Source organism: Amblyomma mixtum, chromosome 6 (assembly GCF_055824585.1).
Source record: "Amblyomma mixtum isolate Tamu chromosome 6, ASM5582458v1, whole genome shotgun sequence".
In the NCBI taxonomy this organism is placed as follows: Eukaryota; Metazoa; Arthropoda; class Arachnida; order Ixodida; family Ixodidae; genus Amblyomma; species Amblyomma mixtum.
This window is the reverse complement of record NC_143017.1, coordinates 147,579,576-147,604,968: the sequence shown is the minus strand read 5'-3', so window position 1 is coordinate 147,604,968 and position 25,393 is coordinate 147,579,576. Positions and strand designations below refer to the sequence as shown.

Genomic DNA, 25,393 nt, shown 5'->3' with positions numbered 1-25,393 from the left:
ATATCCATAGCCTAAATCATAAAGCATAACCATAAGCTAAAGCATAAGCATCACCGCAGCTTTTCGCTTCGAGATATCCAGGCTTAACGTTAGCTAAGCCCCAGCCAATTTTTAAATAGAGCGCTTTCTGTTCGAACTTTATTAAAATGTCGAATTTGCTAACATGGAGCATGCGGCTGTCGTCGCATTCGACGTAGCTCGCTAAGTCTCGTTATTTGCCCTGTGCTGGTCTGTTCCGCGTACTCAACTATTACCTTCCACGCGAAAAATTGAAAACTGGTTTTGAGGAAAGGAAATGACGTAGTAATTGTCTCACATATCTCGGTGGACAAATGAACCGCGCTGTAAGTGAAAGGATAAGGGAGGGAGTGAGAGAGGAAAGGAAGAAATGGGTGCCGTGTGGAGGTCTCCGGAATAATTTCGACCACCCGGGGATCTTTAACGTGCACTGACATCGCACAGCACACGGGCGCATTTTGCGTTTCGCCTCCATCGAAACTCGGCCGCCACGGTCGGGTTCGAAACTTCGGCTCAGTAGACGAGCGTCTTAGCCACTTCGATGTGCTCCCTGTAGCAAATTTTAGGACTCGTAAGGAGCTCTGTATGAAGACTTTGCCGAGTTGCATCATGAAATCGTCGTATGGAACCTTATGTCTAGACTACAGTGACCCATGCCTTGGATATAACTTCATTTTGCAGCGACCGCCACACAGAATTCCTCAGTGACAAAAAGCAGTTCGCTGTTGAAGCTTTTCTGGTTACCTAAACAAAAAGCCAGACTTATTTCAATAATTTTGATGCGTCTGGCTCGTTTCGTGTAGTCAAAAAGCTGATTAAATTAATGCCCCATTGTTACGAAGTCCGTTTTGTGTGTGTGTTTTTTTAATTTGGATACGAAAGCGAATATGCTGCACTTTCTTAACCTTGAGCCGATATCCGAGACAACTCTGTCTTTTTGAGCCTCGCGTAGCGGAGATTCACGAGTGAAGGTTCATTCTTGCGAACCATAACGCTGTGACAGAGAAGCCGAACAAACGCTTTCGCGTTCGTGCAGCCCTCGTCCTCCCCCAACTTCCTGTCGTACGTTCTTCCCTTTTTGAGAGGAAAGAAATCTGAAACCAGCAAGCTATGGCCGCCAGGTCTGTACCGCGCCCTCCATTATGCAGAATTGCGAAGCACACCATTTTCAGTTTATGCCTTCTTCGTGTTCAAAAGCCGTCAAGCCCTGGCGATAGTGCTCGCCGTAAGCACCTGCCCATAGATCCTGCCTGGAAGAAGAGTAGCTTGGAGGGCAAAATGAGCTCGCTGAGTGGCACGGTTCTCTCGGCTTTCGGCGTGTACATGCTATGTGTGCACAGCTATACACACTCTTGTATAGCCGCGTGCGCTACTCCGTGACAGCGCCGTTTCCCCTCCGTTATTCTGTCCTCTCCAAAGGCGCCGGATGTCCGCTGCGTCGCCCGCGAGGCGCCCCTCGCAACAGAGCGCCCCGTTTCTTCTCTCGCTTTCTGCGACCACCCAGCCCTGTCCCGTGTCACAAAACATTGCGCTCGAGCGAAACGCGCGCTTCCCGGCCGACCGCTAGCTAGCGCGCGCACTTGCGACGTTTGATAAATATGCTGATGACAGCGAAACATGCACCTGTCCCACATTGCGCCCCAAATATTGGCTTCATTCATTCATTCATTCATTCATTCATTCATTCATTCATTCATTCATTCATTCATTCATTCATTCATTCATTCATTCATTCATTCATTCATTCGTTCATTCGTTCATTTTATTACCCTGTGGTTCGTTCATTCGTTCATTTTATTACCCTGTGGTCCCAACGGGGCATTACATGGGGAGGGGAAGGGGGGAGGGGGGTTGATTGCGCATCAAGATGAATACACTAAAATGTACCGCTTTGCCAAATGTAACCGATTGACGAATTTTGCTTCTTAGCCGTTTAGCAGGACACTTATGGCAGCCGTTAAGCTCTAAACCTGTGTCAGGTAAAGAGGACCCTTGTCCTCACACATTGGAGATCTTTTGGCCCATAAAAGTGCCGTAAGGGCTCCACAATGCAACTGAGAAGCAAACCCCGTTGCTGGGTTACATTGGCAAAGGGGTTACATGCATTATCAGCAAAAAAGAAAAAGAAACTCGAACAGGACATTTCAACCACGAACAAAAAAAAATAAGAAGCTCTTAGGCGGAGGAAGGTCAATACTATATCGGAGGGTAATTTCACTTCGAAGGCGCGAAGACCATCCCTTGGAAGTATTAATCAACGTCTCTTGCATCTCCTTTTCAGGCGGTAATATGTTGGTGTTTTTGTGCTGTCATTTCAGCTGCCTTGTTCGCGTTTCATTCTTTGCCGACAGTATACTTATCCGAATTGAGCACTCGCATTCCTAGCAAGGAAACGTGAAGAAAAACAAAACCAGATAACCATCATTTGTGCATTTGATGACGAATACCATAAGCCGATCTGTAAAGCATCTCGACAAGCAGTTTTCCTCGAGATCCGTTATGCGTTTATTTCATTAGCAAGTTCGACACAGGCGTAAAAATTACTTAGGCGGTCGAGTGCGAAATAACTGTTTTCTTTTATATAGGTCGTACCTGCGCAGAAAAATGCAACTTACAGAATGTGTTTGCAAAAGCGAATTTAACGCCCTTTCTACCACGCATTGCACTGCAGAGTTCCAAGGCTTCTGTCTCCCGAGATTCCGAAGTGATTCATCTGACGCATCCCAAGGTGACATACAGGTAAATAGAAGAAATGAACGGCGGCGCAACAAGGACACTAACAAGAAAGGGGACACCACATGCGCGCTCTTCTTGTTAGTGTCCTTGTTGCGCCACCGTTCATTTCATCATGCACCAACTCGCCCCTCAGGCCATTCTTCTGTCGGACAGGTAAATAGGCATGCATGTAGGTGGGAAAGTGGCGCATCTCAGGAGTCGGTGCAGACTTTATTCATAAACAAAGCTCAAGAGCGAGCTAAACTCTGCTGCATGTGGTCTGGTGTCCTTCCCTGTTACAGGCCAGTACAGAGTACCTTCAGCGCCCAGCCAACGCTGAACGCGTAGTGGCTCGAGTGCAGGGGGGAGGACAGTCACGGTGCGGCGTACTCTTGCAGACCGGCGCAGTGCCCCGGGGTGTGCCGCACCCTGGGGCACGTATAGCTCTACCCTTGCTAGGTCTCTATAGATGGTGCTGCCCTTGCGGCCGTGGTGGTGGCGGTGGTGGGGGTGGTCCGAGCAGAGCCTCGGGCAGAGGGCGTTGTCTGCGGCGCACGAAGATCGCGGCCCACAGCTCTTCCCTCCCTCCCCCGCGCAGCTTACGAGCGGCCACGTGCGAGCGGCACACCTCTGAGACAGGGCGTGCTCGCGGAGTTTCCGAAAGCAGAGTCGGAGGGACGATGGAGGGGTGGAGGGCAGCTGTTTTGGCCCTGGCCACTTTGCACGCCACGTGTGTACGTGTTGTTCTTTTTCCTTCATTGAGATGTAACCTCTGTGCAGGAACAAGCGAGCTTTTGCATGCCTGTGCATCCGTCGCCGCTTTTGCGTTCCCCCTATATGTGCACAAAGCACCAATATGAAAGGGAACAGTGTTTAAGCAGGACGTTCAGTTGGGCGAGTTGGTACAGATTCATTCTGGTAAAACAGCGCGAACTACGACGGACAAGAACAACAAGGACACGGTACGAGCGCCGGTCCCGTGTCCTTCTTGTTCTTGTCCGTCGTAGTTGGCGCTGTTTTACAAGAAGAGAACAGTGTTGTTACTTATCCACTAAAGTTGAAAATGCGTACCTCAGGGGCTAACTATAGAGTACAAAGGAAGAAGTGTGTTTTTCACTGGTACATATAGAGTAATCGTCGGTTTAACGCGGGCAATGTGGATAAGCCGCTAATCGGGTCACTGTGTAGCGGACCGAGTTCGCGAGCTGTGTGGGGAGCTCCTACGATTTATTACTATCTCCTGAGCCTGCCCCTACCCGGCAGCCGTACCTGCAAATACCTTAACACTACCCTACGCCCGCCTCCTGGGAGACCGACCAGGGGTGGCCAGAGGGGTCCTGGACTGAGGACTTCTTGCGTGAGGCTAAAAAAAAGTCCAATAAAGTTTATTTTCTCTTAATGTTACAAGCGCGAATAAATTCATTTTCTCGGCTCTTCCGGTAAAACAGTGGCATTTGCCCAACTGATTTGCCGCAATGGCGGAGAAAAGGGGCTCGGTTGGGGAGCTCAAGTGCTTTCTGCTCTGTTGGTGGCCTCAAGAGAGATAACCCATCAAGCGGCGTTCCTTTATCGAACCGTTCGCTCTTGCGCGCGACTTTCAGCCGCTCATTTAAAAGGGCCTGTTACTCAACATTGCAAGCAGGGCTTGTTAGTTTATGGTGTCTTACGTTCATTCATTCTTCTTCTTTTCTTCATGTATATTTGGCTTAAGGATGCTGCTACAAGTGATTGCCTCGGAAGTGTAGAAGTGCCGTGACCAGTCCTCTTCGTCTGTGTTAGTCTTTTGGTGCTTCTATTTTTCGTATCCATGCTGTAGATTTAGTGAACGGCCTAGGGCATATGTCGATCCGCCGCTTAAATTACCCCCTCATGGTAAGAAACAGGGGAGGGAGGGCAGAGCGTCCGAGTGAAGACACTGAAGAGGTGTGGGTTTCCTTTCGCGGGCATACCGTCATTTCCTTCCGTGTCCAGTTCTGCGCAACTTCAGCGTGGGCCTCCCCGGAAACGTGTAAACAACGCGCGGGCGTCCTAATGCCTTGAAGACAGTCTGCCTATTCGCTTTCTGTTCGCCGCCTAACATATGTAGTTGGAGCAGTAAAAATCTCCATTTTGATACCCTTCCGAGGTCACTTGTACCGTGTGAACTAAAAGCAACAGGGGACTGTCGTTAACTCGAACCCGCTTAATTCGAACTTCCTCTTTATTCGAAGCGACGCTTTGGTCTCGTCAACGTCGACTGTATTTCCGCCCTCGCTGCGAGTTAACATTATCCAAGGTCAACTGTAAATGGTACACAGCCATGGTGCACGCAGTAATCACTTCCGAATGACGGCGATTGAGACAAAACACCGGCGCATTACCGAAACGTTTCGCTATATAGGGGACCGACTGCAATACTGTAAGCACTGCATACGCTAACCGTCCGGCCGGGCTCAATGAATGGCAAGGCGGCGCAGACGTCCGTGCCCGTGGCGTTATCCATCCCGTGCCTTATAACAGGGGACGCAAGGCAGCCGCCCGGGGCCCATCGAGGAGCGCCCTTGGTAATGGGGCGGGAGGGCGGAGCGCTCGCGCCGCTCGCTCATTGCACATCCACGCGGTCTCGCGCAAACCGGATTGATAGGCACAATAGCCTCCCCCACTTCCCCGTTCACTCGGCGGCCGTCTCTGCCTGCCTAATTTAGCGTTCCCTGCGGAGGGTCATCGCGGCAGAGGCACCAAGCAAATGGCCGAAAGCATCATGCACCGGCGGCGACGTCGGCGGCATTGCCTCCTTCACCGCAGGCGTGCTGCCGCGCGGCACGGGAGACGGTAATTTGCCGCACTTCCGTTAAGCGCGGATTGTAGTACGTAGCCCCCCTCCGCCTGTTATTCCTTTCCTCCTCTCCACCCTCCCACTCCTTCGCGTGCCCCCGCACCACCCTGGCGGTTGCTGCCGCTCCGCAAAGTTGCGCTTCGCGTTTCCGATCAATCTGCCTCCTGCGGCGGTGGTGCGCTCGCGCTTGAGGTGACCACGCCGCCAAGCAGGCTCATCAATCAGGTCTTCGGGTCATTCACTTTTTTTTTATTTATTAATCCATGCCCTTTAGAGCTCAACCCCCCTCCTTGGTCCTCAGTCTATTATCATATATACCGTTCCTCTCTCTAGTGAATTATGCGAGCCGCTGCGCTGGTCAGTGACTCAAGATGAATTGCACTGCGACTTTGTTGTTGTGCACGGACAGCTGGGAGCGTGTGTTATTGGTGCGCTCTTTTACGAAGGACGTATGCAGGCTATTTTCGCCGATCGGTCTTCACGCCAGGCTGAAGCACGCTTCTGCGTTCTGCTATAATAATCCTCTCTCATGCATCGCGAACGACGTCTTTCTCTTGCTTTTTTTTTTCTTGCAGTTTAGAAAGCATGCCTCTTCAAAGTAAGATGAAAACAAGACATGAAAGAGGATAACGACTCGGAAGAATGCTTTCAAGTCTGGCCGTGGCGCATGCTAACACTGCCAGCTGAGTTGAACGTCTTGCGTCATTACTCAGCATATAGTGAAATTAAAACAAAAATAAAGCACGAGAGAAAGCAGTCGAAGTATACGAGGTACAAAACCTGGCTTCAGCTAGAGGTAACTATTTAACCTTGATGCGGAACACTCTATTCAAGGGACTCCCAGCACTGTATACAAGTCGCGGACGTCTTTCCCATCCATCTTTGGACCTAACGTTATTACACCGGGTATATCGTTGAGTCATTCGTTTCCTATTGTTCGCATTCTTCTTTCTTCTTTTCTTTTTCTTATTTTTCTTTTCATCGTTTCTTATTCCTCCTGGCGCGTTAAGTAAATCTAGGATGTACGAGTGCCCGCAGGAGCTTTCGGAGCATTGAAAGCGCAACAAAATAAATATAATAATAAATTTGAATATCTTCGCTGCCTGACATTGAAGAACGTACGCTACATGCATGCTGTGCAGGGAAGTGCACAGCACACCGTTTTAATTGTTGCATACTTGGACTGCCAAAACAAACAAACGAACACTTTTTCACAGCTTATTCTGTGTTTCGAAAAGTTCAATGAGCGCTTGTACGCCCGCCGTCAGAAGTTTGTGGAACGGAACTTTGGCGAATAAATTTAATCTCCTCGCATCCGCGGCGCGTAGCTTGAGATTTAGTAGTGCACTATGTAAATCGCGAACTCATAATTAGGATTTATATACTATGTATTACAGGCTGCGGGGAAAGACGCCGATGAAGCAAAAGTTTTTTTTTTTTCGCTAATATTACGTTGCAGAAACTTTTGACTGCGGATGTAGTACATACCTATGCAGGTCTTGCTTCTCTTACCTTCCCATGAGCACTTGTTTTCCTGTTTTTTTGCAACTGTGTATACGCGCAAATCGTTAGATCGCGTTTTATTTATATTTTTACTCTCCATCTCATGCCTAACCTCATTAAAGCAAGCCCATAAATCTTCTTACATTCAGGAGAAGCCGCCGCGGTGGCTCAGTGGCTATGGTGCTCGGCTGCTGTCCCGAAAGACGCGGGTTCGATCCCGGCCGCGGCGGTTGAATTTCTTTGGGGGAGAAATTCGAGGCCCGTGTACTGTGCGATGTCAGTGCATGTTAAAGAACCCCAGGTGGTCCAAATTTCCGGAGCCCTCCACTACGGCGTCTCTCATAGCCTTAGTCGCTTTGGGACGTTAAACCCCATAAACCAAACCAAACCAAACCAAACCAACATTCAGGAGACTTGGAACGCTGAACATGCGTTACGAGCCACAAATTGTGGCTTGGAAGCAAACCACCTGGGCTGTACTCTTTAGACAAAGGCTGTAGCAAAGATACCATGAAGGCTACGAGGAAAGCCAAAGCGGTGACGGCGGAATAATTTCTATCGTTTGACATATCCCCGAAATCACCTCGTTTTTTTTAGTCTGTTTTTATTTACTCCGTGTATCGCTCCTTTCAAAGTGTCGCGGGACGTCGAACCCGTGACCTAACGCTCGGGAGCGGTAGTTCGTAGCCGCTAGGTCACAGCGGGCTACGCATGCATTTAAGTTTGGCTGAAAATGCGCGGGATTTCAGTATACGTGCGTAAGGATTACAGCGCGACACCTACGGTACGCAGAAGATTCGTTAAGCCCTGTCATTTATAACGCGCTCAGTGCTAACGAGCTCTGTAGTACCTAATACTGACAACAGCTATAGGGTTACGTAAGGAAGATAGATTTTTTTTTTTTCGCGAGACACGCAGTGCGTCGGCAAGAACTGTTCATATCGGCGTCGGGACTGGCGCGTAATTTATTGCCTCTCCTGCTCATGCGAAGTAAACACAACACATATCTTGTTTATCTACTTCAACCCTCCCCCCCCCCCCCCCCTCCTCCCTTTCTCTTCTTTTTTTAATTTCTTCTTGCCTACTGTACTCTGTCCTGGAGCACGGGGCTGATAACGACGACCCTTCCTCCGGATTCGTCTCACGTCAGCAGATGAAAGCACGAGCCTCTGGAGGCTTTCTACTCGGTCTTTGCCACCGTGCGCGGAATGTCGTCCGGTCAGTCCGACAACGTCTCTCGCGGGAGACGTTCTCGGACCTCGATCGCTGTGTCTCGAGGACGTCTTTGGCGGTCCTCCTCGTCGAGCGTTTTCCTCGCTATATCGTTCTATGCAGAGACGTGTCCGAGCCGGCTTTCCGACGCAGAGCAGTCGCTGCCTGCGGCCGGCTTTAAACTCTGCGCTTCCAAATGAGTATTATTCTACGAACGTTGTTTAGAGGCGAGTCGTGAAAAGTCTGGCGCGGTGGATGTCCGGTGCACGTTTATTTAACTAAATATACCGTTACGACGTGTTAAAACGAGGAAATCCATACCATACGAGTAAGTTTGCACTGCGGCTAGGGAACATACGGAGGAAATCCCCAGTTACACACACACACACACACACACACACACACACACACACACACACACACACACACACACACACACACACACACACACACACACACACACACACACACACACACACACACACACACACACACACACACACACACACACACACACACACACACACACACACACACACACACACACACACACACACACACACACACACACACACACACACACACACACACACACACACACACACATATATATATATATATATATATATATATGAACTTTAAAATATCCCTACTGAAATTCCCATAAATCGAGTCCCATGTTTCTATATATTTCCATATGGATTATAATTAGTGTATGGAGCCGGTATGGACTTTATAGAAAGGCTTATGGAAACTTACGGACTCCATAGGACGTTATGCAGATTTTATGGAAGTTATATAAAAATTTCATGGAAAGCTTATGGACTCCATACAAAAAACGTATACATGTCTATAAATTTTTCCGCATCATATGGACTCCATATTCTCATAATTCCATACAAACGACTCATATGCAACGTTTCAGAAGGGACATCGCACAGAAACTCATCTGCAGCGTTGTTCGGACGATGATGGTGTCAGCAAACGCCTGCTGAGCTCAGCTTATACTTCGATGCTTATTCGCAGATGCCACAAAAGAATACCCATGCACCACCAAGCAACAGAAGTCACCGTGACATACGACCTCTAACGACAACTTAAAGTTTCGTGTGTTGCTCTTTCTTCAGCGGCACGCTATGAAGCATACTTTGAAGAGGCAGGCAAGGCATTGACGAAACCCTATATTGGGTGATGCCTGTACGCCATGTTCTCTTTTCCATTCCAGTCAACCTGCTGCAACCGTGCTCTCGGACTACGCGGAGCGACTACCGAGCGACATCTTCCTTGGGGCTTAGTTTCCTCTAGAGTTAAGAGTTTAATTGCCCATTAGTGTCCGCCTTAGCGTACAGCCACACTTGCAGAAAAGAAAGCTGCGCAACTTTCTCAGAAACTTAGGTAGAAAAATTCGTCTTGGTTCAGGGCTCGAATCACGGTCGCTGTATAGCAACGAATCTAACAAAGACGGCTAGAAAATCAATCAATCAATCAATCAATCAATCAATCAATCAATCAATCAATCAATCAATCAATCAATCAATCAATCAATCAATCAATCAATCAATCAATCAATCAATCAATCAATCAATCAATCAAACAGTCAGTCAATCGATCAATCAATACAATTTTAGTTACCAGAAAAACCTGGTTGGTCACACTGGACTAAAAGTTGTGCACACAGCTTGACAAACTTCCAGGGGACCATTATACATGACAGTAGCGGACGTTAGCAAAACTAATTTCGACCTTGACACAAATCCAGCATCGAAGATATATTTTACAATCGCTCCACTACAGAGAAGATAAAGCGGAAAGTGCAGCTTCGTCCCCCCCCCCCTCTCTGCGCGGTCAAAAGTGACCCAGAGTTATAGTGGCCTATTTTTCTTCAAACGAGCAGCTCATGTAGCAGTGCTTAACTCGCAATTATAGCTACCCTTGCAGAGGGAAGTCTAGCAGTCGCAACAAACAGTAAAAACACTGAAGTTGAATGATCCGGCCGTGAGATGAAAGCGTAAGTGGAAGTTTAGTTATAAAAACTTGCTGTCATGTTCTCGTTCACATTGCTCTGAATGCAGCAATCGAACTGCCGCTTAATGTCGCGGAAGCCATAGCAATACACTTTCGGGCATTTTACGCGTGTTTCCCGTTCACGGTTCCTTGATGCGGATCCAAAAGTTGCCAGTCTTTGCATGTAATGGGAAATCCTACTTAGCCAAGCGACGGCCCTAAGGCGGTGATGAGATTGAGCAGACGGCCAGTCGACAGCGCTTAAGTATGATGTGGAACCCCCTGATCTTCAATAGTGTGTACTGAGTTCGCTTAGCAATGCCTCAAAACTCAAAACCACGGTACTAAATTCCAAAGATACTGTTGTCTCGCGGGTTCCTTTATTCCAGCACTTTCTATTTTTCCCCTGTGACATATACTGTAGCTGTACTCAATAGCCAGCTATATAGCTGTGACATGCGTGCCAGAAATACTGACCTCCTTCGGCTAAAATCAAATTTCAAAATGTTGATGATTTGGTTTATGGGTGTTTAATGTCCCAAACCGACTCAGGCTATGAGGGATGCCGTAGTGAAGGGCTCCGGAAAGATCGACCAACTGAGGTTCTTTGACGTGCACTGACACCGCACAGTACACGGGTCTTCAGAATTTTGGCTCCATCGAAATTCGGCTGCAGCGGCCGGGATCGAACCCGCGACTTTCTGGTCAGCAGCCGAGGCCCATAACCAATGAGCCACCACGGCGGCTCTATCAAGCTAATACTCGCGCTTTGAGCTATGTGGCGGTAGTGACAGAAAGATGTGCGCTGCATGCGTTGACGCGGACAACGCTGAGGCAGAAACACGGCGAGCAATACGCGTTGGCGCTGACAACATTGCTGTAGAAACGTGGCACTCGAAAATAGGCCGCCAGCGTACATTGGATATATTGGCACTGACGACGAAAAAGTTGAAGACGCGCATAACTGGCTCCCTAGGTCAGTGGACACCTCAATCGCGCTTTCATGTACATGAGGCAGTGGTGTCCACTTGCAAAAAAGCCGTGCTTTCGCGCAATATTTCGTGCTCAGTCACCACGAAGTTGACAGTCAGCGCTTGTGTGCTGTTCTTTCCTCTGTGGTTGCATGCTTTAGCGCTGCTACTTTTCTTGGGTTCAAAATGCACCAACTAGCCCAAAAAGAAGTCTTGATTTCGTGCTTAGCAATGCTAAACCGCCAAGGATTCTTCCCACGCAGCTGGACCGCCGTCGACACCCGAGCGCTGTGCATGTAGCAAGAGGCCGCTCGAAACGGACCGCGGGGCGTTCCGCTCGACAGGAAAAAGGCACACTCATTTGGCCCAGCGCGGAAAGGGAAAACAAACGCGCGTCCTTGGGGCAGGCGTCGCAACTGCCGCCGCCAACGCACGCGCGACGGGCCAACGTTGCCGCGCACGACGTCGCGTCGCCATGTGCTGCCGTCCGTGCACGACCCCGACTTTCTTTCTTTCTTTCTTTTTCTCCTTGTAATTCTTTCTTTAGTTCTCTCCTTCTCTCATTTTCGTGACACAAGTGCGCTAGTATAGAGGCCACCGAGGTTTGCTGCCTTGCCACATAGCGGGATTCCTGTAGCACCTCTGGAACTCCAGGACAAGGGAGTGAAAGAGACTGTTCCTTTCGCCGTTCAGTGGGGCGCTGACGATATCACATGAGTCGCAATGCACAGTGGAGAAGCCAAACCGGTGGCCCTTGTAATATTTACCAACGTCATACGTGTCTTGGAAAACCGAAGGCAAAAGCAAGGTAAAACCTTTCAACAGCCGCAACGGTTGAAATGTACATACGAAATGTGCATACTGAAATGTACATTTCAGTACGCACACAGCCAAGAAAGGTTGTTAGGCCAAAGTATAGCTATTTTTCTTTAACTGGGAAGATTCTGAGAAAGCTGCTGCTAGCTTTTCTTTGTAGCCGTATGACGGCGGTTAGGCAGATGCTATTGAGTAATTACTCCCGACAAATTAGGTTAAATTATGGATGATTTTCGTAAATGGTCCGTGGAAGCTTTTTTAAGTTGTGTCATCATGTAAACGCGTTATCTCATCGGCACCTTTGTTTCAGGTGCCTTTAGTGACAAAAAAATTTCAGGGGACCCATAAGCGAGTTCCACCTTAATGGTATGATTCGGTAGCACTACTGGGCTAATTCCCATCTATGCGGGATTGGTCATTCTTCATACTTCACATTCATAGATTGCCGGAGTCCTCATGCAACTCCTGGCTCAGTGGTGCAGCCGTTAAGCGAGGTGTCACTGTCCTGCGATGGCAGGCGCTGCCACCGGTGGGGCTTGTGAGACCCGGGCTGCTCTTGTCGAACAACATCTCGCGACCAACCATTATTTTACCTGCCACCTCCCACGGTGTGCAGGTTGCGACGACGTCATAGGGTTACCTCTGGGGGGTTCAGATGCCGGTTCAGCTTAAGTGGCGAGGCCATTCATGCCTTATGAAACCGAAGCAACGCCCTTAAATAAGGATTGCGTTCAAAAGATGAAGGCCGCGGAAATGAGGACGCGGCAATCAACATGTGGAATGACAAAGAGAGGGCAGAGTCCGGAACAACCACACACGTGGGACTTGTCAGTGTCATTTTACGGTCAAGAAGGAAGTCTGCAACGGTTTGGTCATGTGATGCGGAATGACGACGAACGCATTGGAAAGAATGCGATGAAACGTGAAGTTGGTGGTGGAAGGTGTGGAAAGGTGACGTGGAGGAAGGTCTAAGGGTGGAGAAGCTCAAGACGGTATGGATTAATGGTAGGTCGAAGTGGAGAGGCATTATCAATAACAGTGAGCCCCATATAAAGATGGGAGAAACCTGTGAAGGAGATGATGACCACTGGTTACCGAACATGTTCTAATTAAACTTTGGGTTCCTCCTTATGGGTTAAATTCGCGTTGAACAAAATGAAACGTGTGCCATACTTCATGCACTCAACGAGGCAGCCTTCGTGCTGCGATGGCCAAATGGCTCCGCAATGCTTCCCTGCGTAAGACAAGCTAATAGAGAGGAGGAGAGAGATTGAAGATGGCATATATGATGACGTTTTGGGCGTTTTTTGTGTGTCGATCGGTATGACACCTTGAACACCTACGCACCTGAATCTAATAACATCAAAACTGCCACCCACTGCTTCGCTGGACCCCCGTTTCCAGCAACCCCGCTTCGCAGGCATAAGGTATAAAACACACGGGGAAGGTGGGTGCGACATTTCTGGCTTATGCGCCACTGGACGCCTTGCGCGCTCTCGGCGGCGGCTGGGTACACGCCGTAGCGTACGAGTTCACTGTCGCGAGTTTCCGGGATGTGCTTTGTCGCAGCGGGACGCAGCAAAGCGCGGAGCCCCCGGCGGGCTATTGTTGACCCAGCGTGCGCCACTGACGAGGTTCCTCTCGGCGCCAGAGGTGCACGTCTCCGACGCCCAAGGGCGCGTTGCCCCGAACGGGCGCTCGCGGTCGTTGTCGTCTGATCATCATCATCATCATTATCCACTCACGTTCGTTGCACCACAAATGCCTATTGCTTTGCACTTAACCCTGTCGCGCGCTTGCCGAGGCACCAGACATCTCCGCGAATTTCCTTATTCCTTCTCCCTGCCTTTTTGTATGCACTACCTTACTGGATTCCGCCCCTTAGAATACACTCCATTGCCCAAACGGACCTCCGGCTATCTATTCGCAGGATAGCAGTCCCGTTCAAGTCTATTGCTCTTTAAATCCGCCCGGATTTCGTCACTTATCGAATTGGTTCTCAATGGGCCACTTCGCTGTCTTTGCCATACCATTTTCATTAAATACATTCCTCTTTTCGTGTTTCTCAAACGTACCCCTCCAAAATATTCCCTTCCATATATCGTACGTCGTGCTTTCCTCAGTTTAATTTAAGTATTTCCGTTAGTTTCTTCGTCGTCCACTTGCAAGGAATTCCCGGCTGTGAAACGGAGCGGCCTGTCACTGGGGTGTCTGTAATATACAGGGAAACGTCGGCATTGGGGAGTTTTAGAATAGGGAGACTGTCGATTAGAGTGATACGGGAACAGTCGGGCGCCAGCGTGCATGCGCAGGACAGTAACACAAGGGGCGTTATTGTTCTGCGCATGCGTAGATGAATGCCCTATTCCGACCGAAGACTCCGCAGAGGTTCAGCTTCTGAACTCGATGTCGTTAGCGGAATCCCCGAAGATGGAACCGCACCTTTACAGGTGGGAAGAATACTTTCAAATCTTCATATGCGCACGAAAATTCGTCCTAACATGGGGCTCGAACCCAGCACCATGCTCATCGGTGCACTCGTTCCACGTGTGCTAACCAGGGTGGCCAACGGATGAGGACGAAGTGATCGACAACTCTTATTGGGGATGAGTGAATCCTCTAACGTTTTATATGTTTTCGCAAAAAAAGAATAATTATGCTAATATCCACCTGCATTATTAGAGCCTTACAACTACAAGCTTTCCTTCGTAGCCGTTTGGCGGCGCTCAGGTTTATAATATGAAGGAAATAGCTTAAAATGGCAACGAATAGAACTGAAAGTTAAAGATGCGCGAAATAAAAAAGAAAGATCGACATTAATTTTACTAGGCAAGGCGGCACTGGCCACCGCCCCGATTCAAAGGGGATGGCAATAAAATTGATCTATTTCCAATTATTACTAGCTTTAAGAGGTCAGTTTCATGTACGTCTCGTGTTTTTCACTTAGGTGTTAATGTGACGGAAGCCGGACAGACATATATATGTAGTCGAAAATGCGTGTTCATTTTCTGCAGCAGCGCTTCTGTGCGTCCCTGCTGAATTAAAATGTTTTGTTGGCCCAATAATGTTCTTAATAAAAACACGGCCACTTTGTGCTTAATGTCACCGTAAAGAGAGGTGGCTTTTGCAGCGAGAAGGAAAGTAGTGGGCCACGTTTCCTTTGCCAGTTCTCTGGCCTGGATGTGGCGGAGACGAACAACATCATAAATTGGTGGGCGGGAGCGCGTTTCAGAGCACACAGCAGTTGAACCAATTGTCTTTGGTCTCTGCTGTCACTGTCTCCCTTAGCTTTTCGCATCTCATCCCGTGCGCTTGCTGCCTTACTGGATAAAATTATGCACAGGTGGCATCTCTGTCTGGCCACATGTCATTCTCCCTGCGGGTACGGGTATAGATTGCAGAGATGGATTAAATGGGTTAACTCCTCTTACATCAGGCCCTGCTGGGAACGCGCAGCAACGGGTTCACTGATCGGAGACACCCATGTGCACTGAGAGATGCGCCGTGCCTTCTTTGAGTGAAGGACTGGAACAAAACGGTCCCGCGGAGCAGGAGGCTAGCACGGACCGAAGGAGGAGGGGAGGCGGATACGGTCCTCAGCCTGTAGACACTCGGCGACTAAATCCTTGCGGGCCGCCGACCGGAGGAAAAGACCTTGGCGCTCAGATGCGACCCACTTTTTGCGTTGCCTCGCGCGCGTGCCGCGGCGGCGGCACCATCTGGTCGTCGTGCCTCGCTCACCCACCTCCTCTGCAATAAGAGCGTGCGCTTGGGCAGCGCAGTGTGCCTGTGTGCGTGCATACACACAGTGTATGCAGAACGGGAACCAGAGGTGCTGTCTCTTTGTACGTGCCCCCCTCCCACACACGCACACAGTCCGGGGGCGGCGGCGAGTGTGGCGCGACGTCCAGAAGGAGACAGCTTCGCCCAGATGTGCATGGAGCGGTGGCCCGCATATACAAACGCCGTCGCGACTCCCACGCTGCCCTACGCGGAGTGGCCAGGAGACGTATAGCGCCAGCGGCGTGGGCCGCAAAGTGGCGCGCGCTGGGAAAGGTGCACGGCTGACTTTTAGCCCGGCGGCGATGGGCAGGGAGCGCCGTTATGTACTTTCGGTTGTGCAACGCTAAAGCTGTAGGACAAGTGGCTTGATGGGCGAGTTGGCGCAACAAAATTGAAAGACAGTTTGTGGATACGACGGCACTAAAGCCGTCCTGTACATCTCCCCTTGTGTTCGTGTCATTTTAGCGGGTTTAACCTATCCACTGCAGAAGGAAAATTGAGTTTTAGCAGTGCAGAGAAGTACTAATGTATAGAAGTATAGTGGAGGAGCCGAGTGTAGACTACGCATGCACAGTGGCGGGCGTGTATTTTCATCTGACCGCTGCGCGTAGTCACCTGACCTGCGTAGTCCGCTGCATGTCCGCGCTAGTATACGACTCCGTTGCTGCACAACTATATTTCCACAATGCTAACCACTCTAGTGGCGCCGTCACGCGGCCGAACTGTATTACCTGGTACTTGCCTAGCCTTGGCCATTCTAGGGGCTAGCGGTTTCTTCGTCTTACTCTTTTAAACTCCCTGCTGCATTGCGCATCCCAGCTAGTCACAGTAAACCTTCCCTGTGACCGTCAACCGCTTGTCGGTGACAATATCTAATATCAAGCAAACAAGGGAAGGGAATGAGGGGCTCGTTATAAATATGAGAGAAGCCAACAGCCACAGAAACCAAGGAGAACAGGGGATTTTTTTAATATATATATATATTTTTTGTGGTGTTGATCAAGTAAGAATATTACTGTCGCTTAAAGATAATTGATTAGAAAAGCAGAAGAAAAAACAACCACATGCAGCCGGTGGGATCCGAACCCACGACCTCCGAATTACGCGTTCGGTGCTCTACGCGACAGTAATATTCTTACTTGATCAACACTACAATATATATATATATATATATATATATATATATATATATATATATATATATTAAAAAAATCCGCTGTTCTCCTTGGTTTCTGTGGCTGTTGGCTTCTCTAATATCTAATATCAGTTATTTAAGCGGGTAGGCATGAGAGGGCTCCAGTGTGCACCGTTAAACCGGCTGCTCGGAGTATATCAGTCTTCGTCATGGTGCTTTTGCGAAAAGTACACAAGCCACTTTACCCCTGTGATATGTATAGAGCCCTAATTCGCCGATCGATCACCGTTTCTTCTGGGCGCCTGTACGACACTATGAAGTGCGCTAAAGGCTTTCTTGCTCTCACCGATAGTGGCACGTGCGCTCGCGATCATCATAGTCACTACCACCACTACACAGGTTTTATACGCCTTCTATACTGCAGGACTAGAACATCCGGTATTGAGCTCCAACTGGCCACGCATACAATGCGCCAGTCGTGGCTTATTAACTATCTCAGCAAGCTTTCCAGCTCATGTGTCTACTTCACTGCCCACTTCTCCTTTCCCTATATTCGCCCTATTGCCCAAACAAGTCGTCGGTTATCTTTTCTCCGCATTATACATGTCTCGCCTGGTTCCATTTCATTCCCTTGCAAATTATACGCGCACTCTAATCCTAACCACACTTGCGGGCAGTACTTAGCGCACGAGCTTCTTTGCTTCGTCCACAGAAAGTCATTGTAAGCCGGATCAGCTGACGTCGTGATCGACGGCGCCCCGCCGAAAGCCAGTCCGCACCCCTGCGGATCCCTCACGGCGCTGTCCTCGCACCGCAGGCACCCACGGCGCTGGCGTCATCGGTGGGGCACGCACCGCCGGATGCGCAGAGGCGCAGCCGAGCAGCGGATGTATCGGCGAACGGGACCGCGTCATGCAAATGACGCTGCAAAGCCTTTTTATTTATTTTTGAACCAAAAACACTCCGGCACTGAGAGTACGTGTACACATGCCGGGTGCAGTAGAGGCCAAAACAGGCCTTGTTTGTAAGGACTGAATCTTTAACCGGAACTCTTCAGTACCCTTGCTTGAAACCATCAGCGCAGTTCAGGCCAGAACGGGCTCTGTACTTAGGGACTGAAACTGTAGCCGGAGTCCCCAGTACCTTTGCTTTAACCCATCAGCGCCAACAGGAAGTCAAAGGCAGTGATGGGCACACAATGGACTGCCGTTAAGAACTGTTCATACCATTGTATAGTCGCGCGCTGCGTAGTTCTGCTTCCCGCTAAAGGACCTGTCACAGGACCTCCTCTCTTTCTTTGTATTGATTTTTCTTTCTATCATATTTCCTTGTTTTGATTTCGCCTTGTTCTGTACACAACCACCACCACTTGCAGAAATAAAACTGAAGCACTGCTGTTGGCGGTCGCACGCTTGGGAGCACTCTCAACCCTCAGTCAACTGGTTATAACTAGTTAAAAGTAATAAACTACATCTTTAATCTACATCCGTAGCAAATGGGCGAAAATTTTCGCAACATTAGGTGTACAGCGTCGAAAGAAATCTCCGATAACGTCATTTTTCTATAGCGATGACTTTAACGCAGGCTCGGATAAAGCGTACAGATCACAACAACGAGCAAGAATCTTCTTAGGATATCCCCCTCTGCCGTGGCCTGCAAGTCCGCGTAGGCGCAACCGCTTTCAGCGCGCGGTCGCAATGTCCGGTGTTTGTTACGCTTGGTTCACTGACTGCGCAGAAAAAAGCCACCCGACGATGAACAGACTGCAACAGTTTAAATTTGCAACAAAAATGTAATATATGCATGCGTACAATTTATGAAGGCACTTACGCAAAGCCCGCCATGAGTTGTTTTGCTTGTGCGTATTTTTACATGACTTTAGCGTCCTCTCATGTGTTGGCCTGGTTGTCAGAGAGCATAGGAAGTGTGTACAGTAAAAAATGCATTAAATTACACCTTTTTAAGAAAAATGTACTGTTCGAAGTCGCTGTTGACTCTCTCTGTAATTGGTCTCACGAGTGTACACAGGATAGTTGGAAAAGTTAGTAACTGGCCTTAACTAAACAATCTAAGATCCGTGGGCATCAATTATAATTGTGAGGCAACTGCGGAACATCATTAAGTACTGTTATTGAAATGCTGAAGGTAATGGTCCATTTTTCTGATGCTTAGCAAAATCTTTCATTTTTAAAGTCTGTCGATCCCTGGCATCGAGTGCTTAAACTGCCAGAGAAAACCAATAGTGGACGTTTTTGACCATAGCAAAAACGTAAATAACAAAAAAACGCAAGCCTGCCGATAGGAGACCCGCGGATATATTGATTTTTATAGTGGATTCTTGCGACATATGCAAAAAATTGCGTTCATAAACAACTTCCCGTCGAAAAATGCGCCTGTCCAGAATTCCTGGCCATGGCGCGGCTGCGTTTTGAAATACTTGCTTCTGGTTAAGTGAAACAAACGCCCTGCGTAAACCTGGTCAAAAACAAACAAACTTTAAACGCCTAAAAGAACGCCATGCGCCATGTCTGTCTAAGGTTAATAATTTCTTTCGCTATGTCTTTTAAAGCAGCAATTCGTTATCCAGTCGTGGTCATGAATCAAGTGCCTCTTCAGAAAATCTGCTCTAGCACTGCCACAAAGAAAAGCTTTGTCGAAATTTCCACTGTTCTCTCCTGCAACCACTTCCGACAGCAGAGTGACATCGTCTTTGAAACATTGAATAGGTTGGGGCAACCGAAAAGGAAATAAAAATAATAGGCCCCTGCCTGCACCGCCGTCTTTGAAACAGTGAAAGGGAGCAGAAATGGTCCAGAGGTGCGCTAAAATCGTCGAATCGACTCGCACCGTCGTCCCTGCGCTCAGAAGATGGTACGCCGACCGGATATTGCCACGTTCCCCGCTATTAGCTTTGACCCTGCCCTCGGGCTCCGCCTTCGTGTAACGCATACCTGTTCTGGCTGTTTTAATTACAACCCTGTGATACTTTATTGCTGCTGGCTTGTACTGCGTCATGCATCTCGATGCGTGCACTTCTGCGGCTGATTTTTCTTTTTTACCTTTCGTTGCTGTTTAGTGGCCCTTATGTTTCATAGACCCGTCAGTTTAACCTGAGCATAAACGAGCGTAGATGCGTCGCTCTTGCTAATTACCACTCCTCGCATGGTCCCGTTTCTGTATGCCTTCAGGTTCTCTTGCTTTTCGTCACCCCTCCTCCCATGTCCAACATTTCTGGGCAAAAATTTTGAATATAGGAAAATTATAAGGGACTGTTAAAGATATATTGAATGCAGCGGTCCATTCTTCCGGCATGCAGCAAAAGATTTCTTTTCAAGTGTTTCCATCGCTCCCATGAAGCAGCTAAGACTGCCAAAGAAAACCAATGGAGAACGCTTTTGACGGTCATAAAAACGTTAATAGCAAACGAATGGAAGCCTGTGGATGGGAATTCTGCGGATATATTGATTCCTATAGTGAAATCTTACAAAAATTGGCAGTGGTTTAGCTCTGGTTAAACCTGGAGGATTGCGAAAACAACGAGGAGAGAGAGAGAGGCGATGGAGAGCGCGCGGCAGCGGCGGCGGCCCCGGCACGCTAGCTATGGGCCGCTACTGCGCATGCGCAACTGGCGAGCGCGGCGGCGGCGCCTTTGAGTCACCCGCGCAGCGACAAGCATGCGCAGTATGGCCTTTCCTGGGCTCCGCGAAATGGCTCGGCGACTCGCGTAGTGTTGCTTTCGCAACAATATATGAACAAAAATATGCGTTCATGCTCTTTCCCTTTCGAAAGTGCTTTTGTCCAGAATTGTTGGGTATGTATGCGCCTCCGGTGTATATGCGTGGCCGTTGATACTGCAGGACTATGCCTTAATTATGCTCGACTCAGTTCATTCTCATCAGACAAATCCATGAGGTGCATAGGATGAGCGCAGACTGTCCGGAGGGTCGTTAAACTAAGAGGAAAAGAGGCCAGCTCTCTGTCGCATTTTTAACGAAGCTCTACACGGATGTCGACGACTGTCGACAGGAGCTAAATTTAAATGAAGGCAAAAAACTTATTCTAGATGGGCTATTCTAAAAACAGGTTATTTTGTGTATAGGCAGGAAAATGAGCAGAATTACTGTTATGCGCGGTTTCGTTTATTGCTTTTTTTTTTAGTTTTTTAGGCAGGTATGAAATTGGCGTTGCTTTATAACGCCCTGCAGGAAGACCTAAATTTGGCTTACTTGGCTTTAGAACAGCGCCTTCACTTTGCGAAGGCTATGAAATAAACGTCAGACATCATCGCACCGAATAAACAACTATTTTTTTCTGGCCATGTCGGTGACAAACTAAAGCGTGACAGAAGCTGTCGTGGTTCGTTTGCTTTTTGTTCGCGAAATTTCGTTTTACAGAACTTCTTTTTTTTTTCCTTTGCTTTTCTAAGTGACGTTTACGTTTGTCCTACGCGTTTTCCATTTTTTCCCTTTACAACTTACAGGCGCACAAAATTTATGTTCTGTTCTTGTGTTTGCATTATTTCTGGCCTCAACGAAATTAATGCCCATGGCGTCCTTAACGCTACATAGCATCAACGAACTCGTAAGTATAGCGAACTGAGAACGGCCTTGGAAAGCAGTACAGTCTACTTATCTGGGGAATGACAATGAAACCGCTCGCTCTCGTGAAAGCAAAAAAAGAAAGAACATACGGTGTGAAGCCGAAAACGGACTGTACACAAAAGATATATCTTGCCCCTCACAAACGGACGACAAGCTACCTCGGCTTGCGAAAGGCTCTAGTCTGTACGCGCAAGCAGATACTTTTCCGCCAATGTTCAAGGCCATGCGTAGAGTTAAAGGAAAAGCCGAGCAGCTCTAGGAGAGGAGATCAAGAGGCAGCGCACGAAAAAGATCGCGCTTGACTTGATCCCTGTGAAGGTAAGTACGTGCATTATCGACTTTGAATGAAAGCTGCCCAACGACGACGTCCACGTCACAACATCACGCTGTCCACTTCCCTTTTTTTTTTCTTTCAGAATTCCAAGGCTGCGCCGGTTGCTCGGTGCACACAAAAGAAGCACGCGTATTTCCCCCTCGCCTCCCGAGAAAAGAATACGAAACAAAAGCGACCTCGCTCGCGTCTAACATTAGTATACGAACGCTGCGCATGTACCCGAATCGCTAAGGTAGATGCCCATTAGGGACTAGACAGCGGTAATATAAAGTCGAACCTCGTGATAACGAAACAGTTTTATAACGAAATAATGGATATAACGAGGGAATAACAATTCCCCTTGGAAGCTCCGGCAACACGGGCTGTAATTAAGCTATACGGCTATAACGAAGTAATCGCCAGGCCCCCTCAACTTCGTTATAAAACTAGGTTGAACTTTATATCGTGCACGTTGTACCCTCACACGTTGAGAAGCAAAACTATGGCCTTTTTTCGACGCGCAGGCCGAATTCTGAGCCGATGGGTCGACAGAGATGAGGCTTTATCATTTTTTTCTAGTTTTGAACGTGTCCCTCCACCAAAATTATTGGGAAGTTTGGCCCACAATGAAGTATTATGAAGATCCCCCATACACCATGCACCTAAGTCTTGAGCAGCAGTCGCAATAGTTACCGCAAAAAGGTTCTATAAGCAGAGACACTGTCTAACGCCGTTGCCGGCTGTAGGTGTTACGCTTTCATCCACGTCCATTTCATTTTCGCCAAAAATACACACATGACACCACCTACAGAATGCTCACTATTCAACATACTTGTCCCCTTTGGCTCAAGGCCACCGGACATCGTTGTCTTTTAGCACACGTCACCATGTTAGTTCTCGGTCAGTATCTCGAGCAGTTATCCTTTAAAAAGAAGCACTTCATTATTTTTGTTCTGCCACTTAGTGGGTGAATCTTGATGCCTGTTCACTCGCCCATCCGAAAAAACCTGGCCGGTGCACCGGAATCTGCAGCAAATAAATCACCATGGCTCGAAAAAAGCAAACGAGACATCACCGGAATCCATCCATTTAATGGAGCGCACAATGCCGCCGTGACCGAACGTTCGGTTGGCTCCCGATCGCGCGCTCTCGGTGCCTCTTTCGCCGCCCGCACGCGTTCATCCGTGAAGGTCGCCCCGACTGGCGTCCAAGGGACCGCCGCGCGCGCGTACGGGTACACACGCCGCTAAGAACACCCGCTATAGAGCGCTCCCGTTGCTACCGCGCATGCTGCACCGAACCAGCGCACGCAGTCGTTCGCTTTCGCACTCACATCCTCCGGGCAACAGGTGTCCTCCGCTGTCCTGGTGGGCGCAGTGTGGTTGTTAAGTTGCGTCTGCAGGTGGTGGTGGCTGTTGTGGCCGTTGCTGTTCCTGGATGTGCCCGCGGTTTCCTGGTCGCCCATCCTTGGCCGTGTTAGTCCCCGGTCCGCTCAGAGCATTATTCACAACGCTGGTTGCACAAGGGCGTCTCCCCTCACCACACGGCGCCGCGCACCGCTGTGCGGCAAGACGAAATTCCCGCTGCCATTTGGGTTGTAGCCGAGGGGTTGCAATCAACGCGCACTCTAGGAAGATAGCAGCGCACACTGTGCACAATCGGTCCCGTTGCTTTCACGCGGTATATTTAAAGGTAGGGAAGATCTTGCTCGCGCCGTGCGGGCACTTGCTGTTCGGATAACGCGCTGCGGGCGCGTCGTGCCGTCGCTCGCCGAAGAGTGCGCCGTGCCGACCGGCCGACGCGGGCGTGCGGTTCTCTCTGGGCGAGTGAGTGGGCGCCCATGTCGAGTTCCTCTTCCGTCCTTCCCACCTCTCTCGCTCGCTCGCTCTTTCTTGCTCTTCTGCTATCGCCCGGCGAAAGCTAGTCCTTGCCGCGTTGGCCGCGTCGCGAGGGCTGACGCATAGACGAACCGTTCTCACGTCGTCGTCGTTGGCTCAGAATTGGCGGAACCCTTGCCTCCTGCTGCGAACGAGGGACGGGAATTTTTTGTTGCTCTTTTAAGAGCGGAAGCGAGGACCGCGCTGTCTTCTGACAACGCTCCGTAGCCGCTCGACAAAAGCACTTGGCGTTCGTCATGTCACTGCGGGATGAAGGCGCAAACGGCACGATGAGGCATGCTGAGAGTGGAGGGGAGGTGTACGTTCAAGGAGGCGACTGGATCCACTGATCCTGCTGTAAATCATGCGCTATCAAAGATAACGCACCACTTTGTGCTTGGGCTACACCGAACAACGACGCTTGGGCCCGAACCACGCTGCTCTCCGTCTGGTAGTCTGCACGTGAGGCACGAATTGACCTCTCAACGTAACGTAAAAGGGAACAGCGCAAACACGGGACAAATTAACTGTTCCCTTTTAAGCAATGTTTGACCAACCAGCCCGCAGCAGCACCCTCGTGAACTTCCAACATGATCTCCCTGCTCCCCCTCTCCAGTGAATACGCCAGCTCCTTTTAATGAAGAATGCTCAACTCAACTCGAAGATAAGAAAACCGCTTCGAGCTTTTCTCTTCTGATTCTAGCCTACTGAGCAGTGTCTGCTAGGCGTGCTCCTGAGTCTGACTTCCTAGGACATGTCTAGTTGGCCGCATGCAAGCCAATTAACAGTTTCTAATTCAGATAAATAAAGCTGTACTGTAATGTACAAAAGTCGTCACGCCACCTTGACTGTTGCTGGTCCATGCGGCTGAAAATGAAAATCGGTTTTGAGGAAAAGAAAATTGCGCAGTAACTGCGTCACTTCATGCTGGACACCTCAACCGCGCCGTGCGGGAAGTGAGGAAGGTGGGAGGCTGAGGCCCGTATATCGCAGCACTGATGCTGCAGTTCACTGAGATGGTGAGGAGGACTGTCTTCGCACTCGAAAAATATGGAGGTGTGGGGATGGCTCAACAGCCACAGTCCAGAGATAGGAAGCAAACCTGGTGGCCTGGTAACTTTCGAAAACGGTTGTACATGGCTTCTGGAGAGTTGTCGCGCACAGCGGTGGCTTAATAGCATAGACAAATCCATACCAGCCGGGTGCTGTGGGATGTTAGCGTAAAGATCCTAGTTAAACGGAGCCCTCCACTAGGTATACCTCTCTCTTCCTGTCTTCTCTCACTCCATTATTTATCCCTCCATTCCACTCCTTTATGACGGCGCAGTTCAGGTGTCCATCAAGATGCGAGACAGGTATTGCGCCATTTCCTTTCCCCACAAACCAATTTATTTTGTCGTTTAGAGCAGGTTGCAGGAGACACGTACTAGATGGCCGCCAGCCCATGGCTGGCAGCGATCTCATTGACCCGCTCGAGTGCCCGTTCTTGAATCTTCGGGTCCGAGCTGATGACCAGCACTGCCTTCCTGCACCAGGAGAAGGGAGTTGTATTAAGTCTGCCGGTGGTGGTGGTGAAAACTTTTATTTGATGAAATAGAGTTTGGGAGCCACAGAGTGGCCCCGCTACATG

The 25,393-nt window shown here is 49.2% G+C and overlaps 1 protein-coding gene across 1 annotated transcript in view; it reads right to left on the bottom strand.

Moving 5' to 3' along the window:
* The window catches only part of LOC149340714 (uncharacterized), a 29,679-nt gene extending 5,903 nt beyond the window's left edge, over positions 1–23,776 (bottom strand). Inside the window, exon 1 of the mRNA XM_089549547.1 lies at positions 23,220–23,776. Coding sequence (XP_089405673.1) covers positions 23,220–23,351 — 132 coding nt within the window. The 5' untranslated portion in view covers positions 23,352–23,776. The remainder of the gene's footprint in view (positions 1–23,219) is intronic.
* Positions 23,777–25,393: the final 1,617 nt, after the last annotated feature.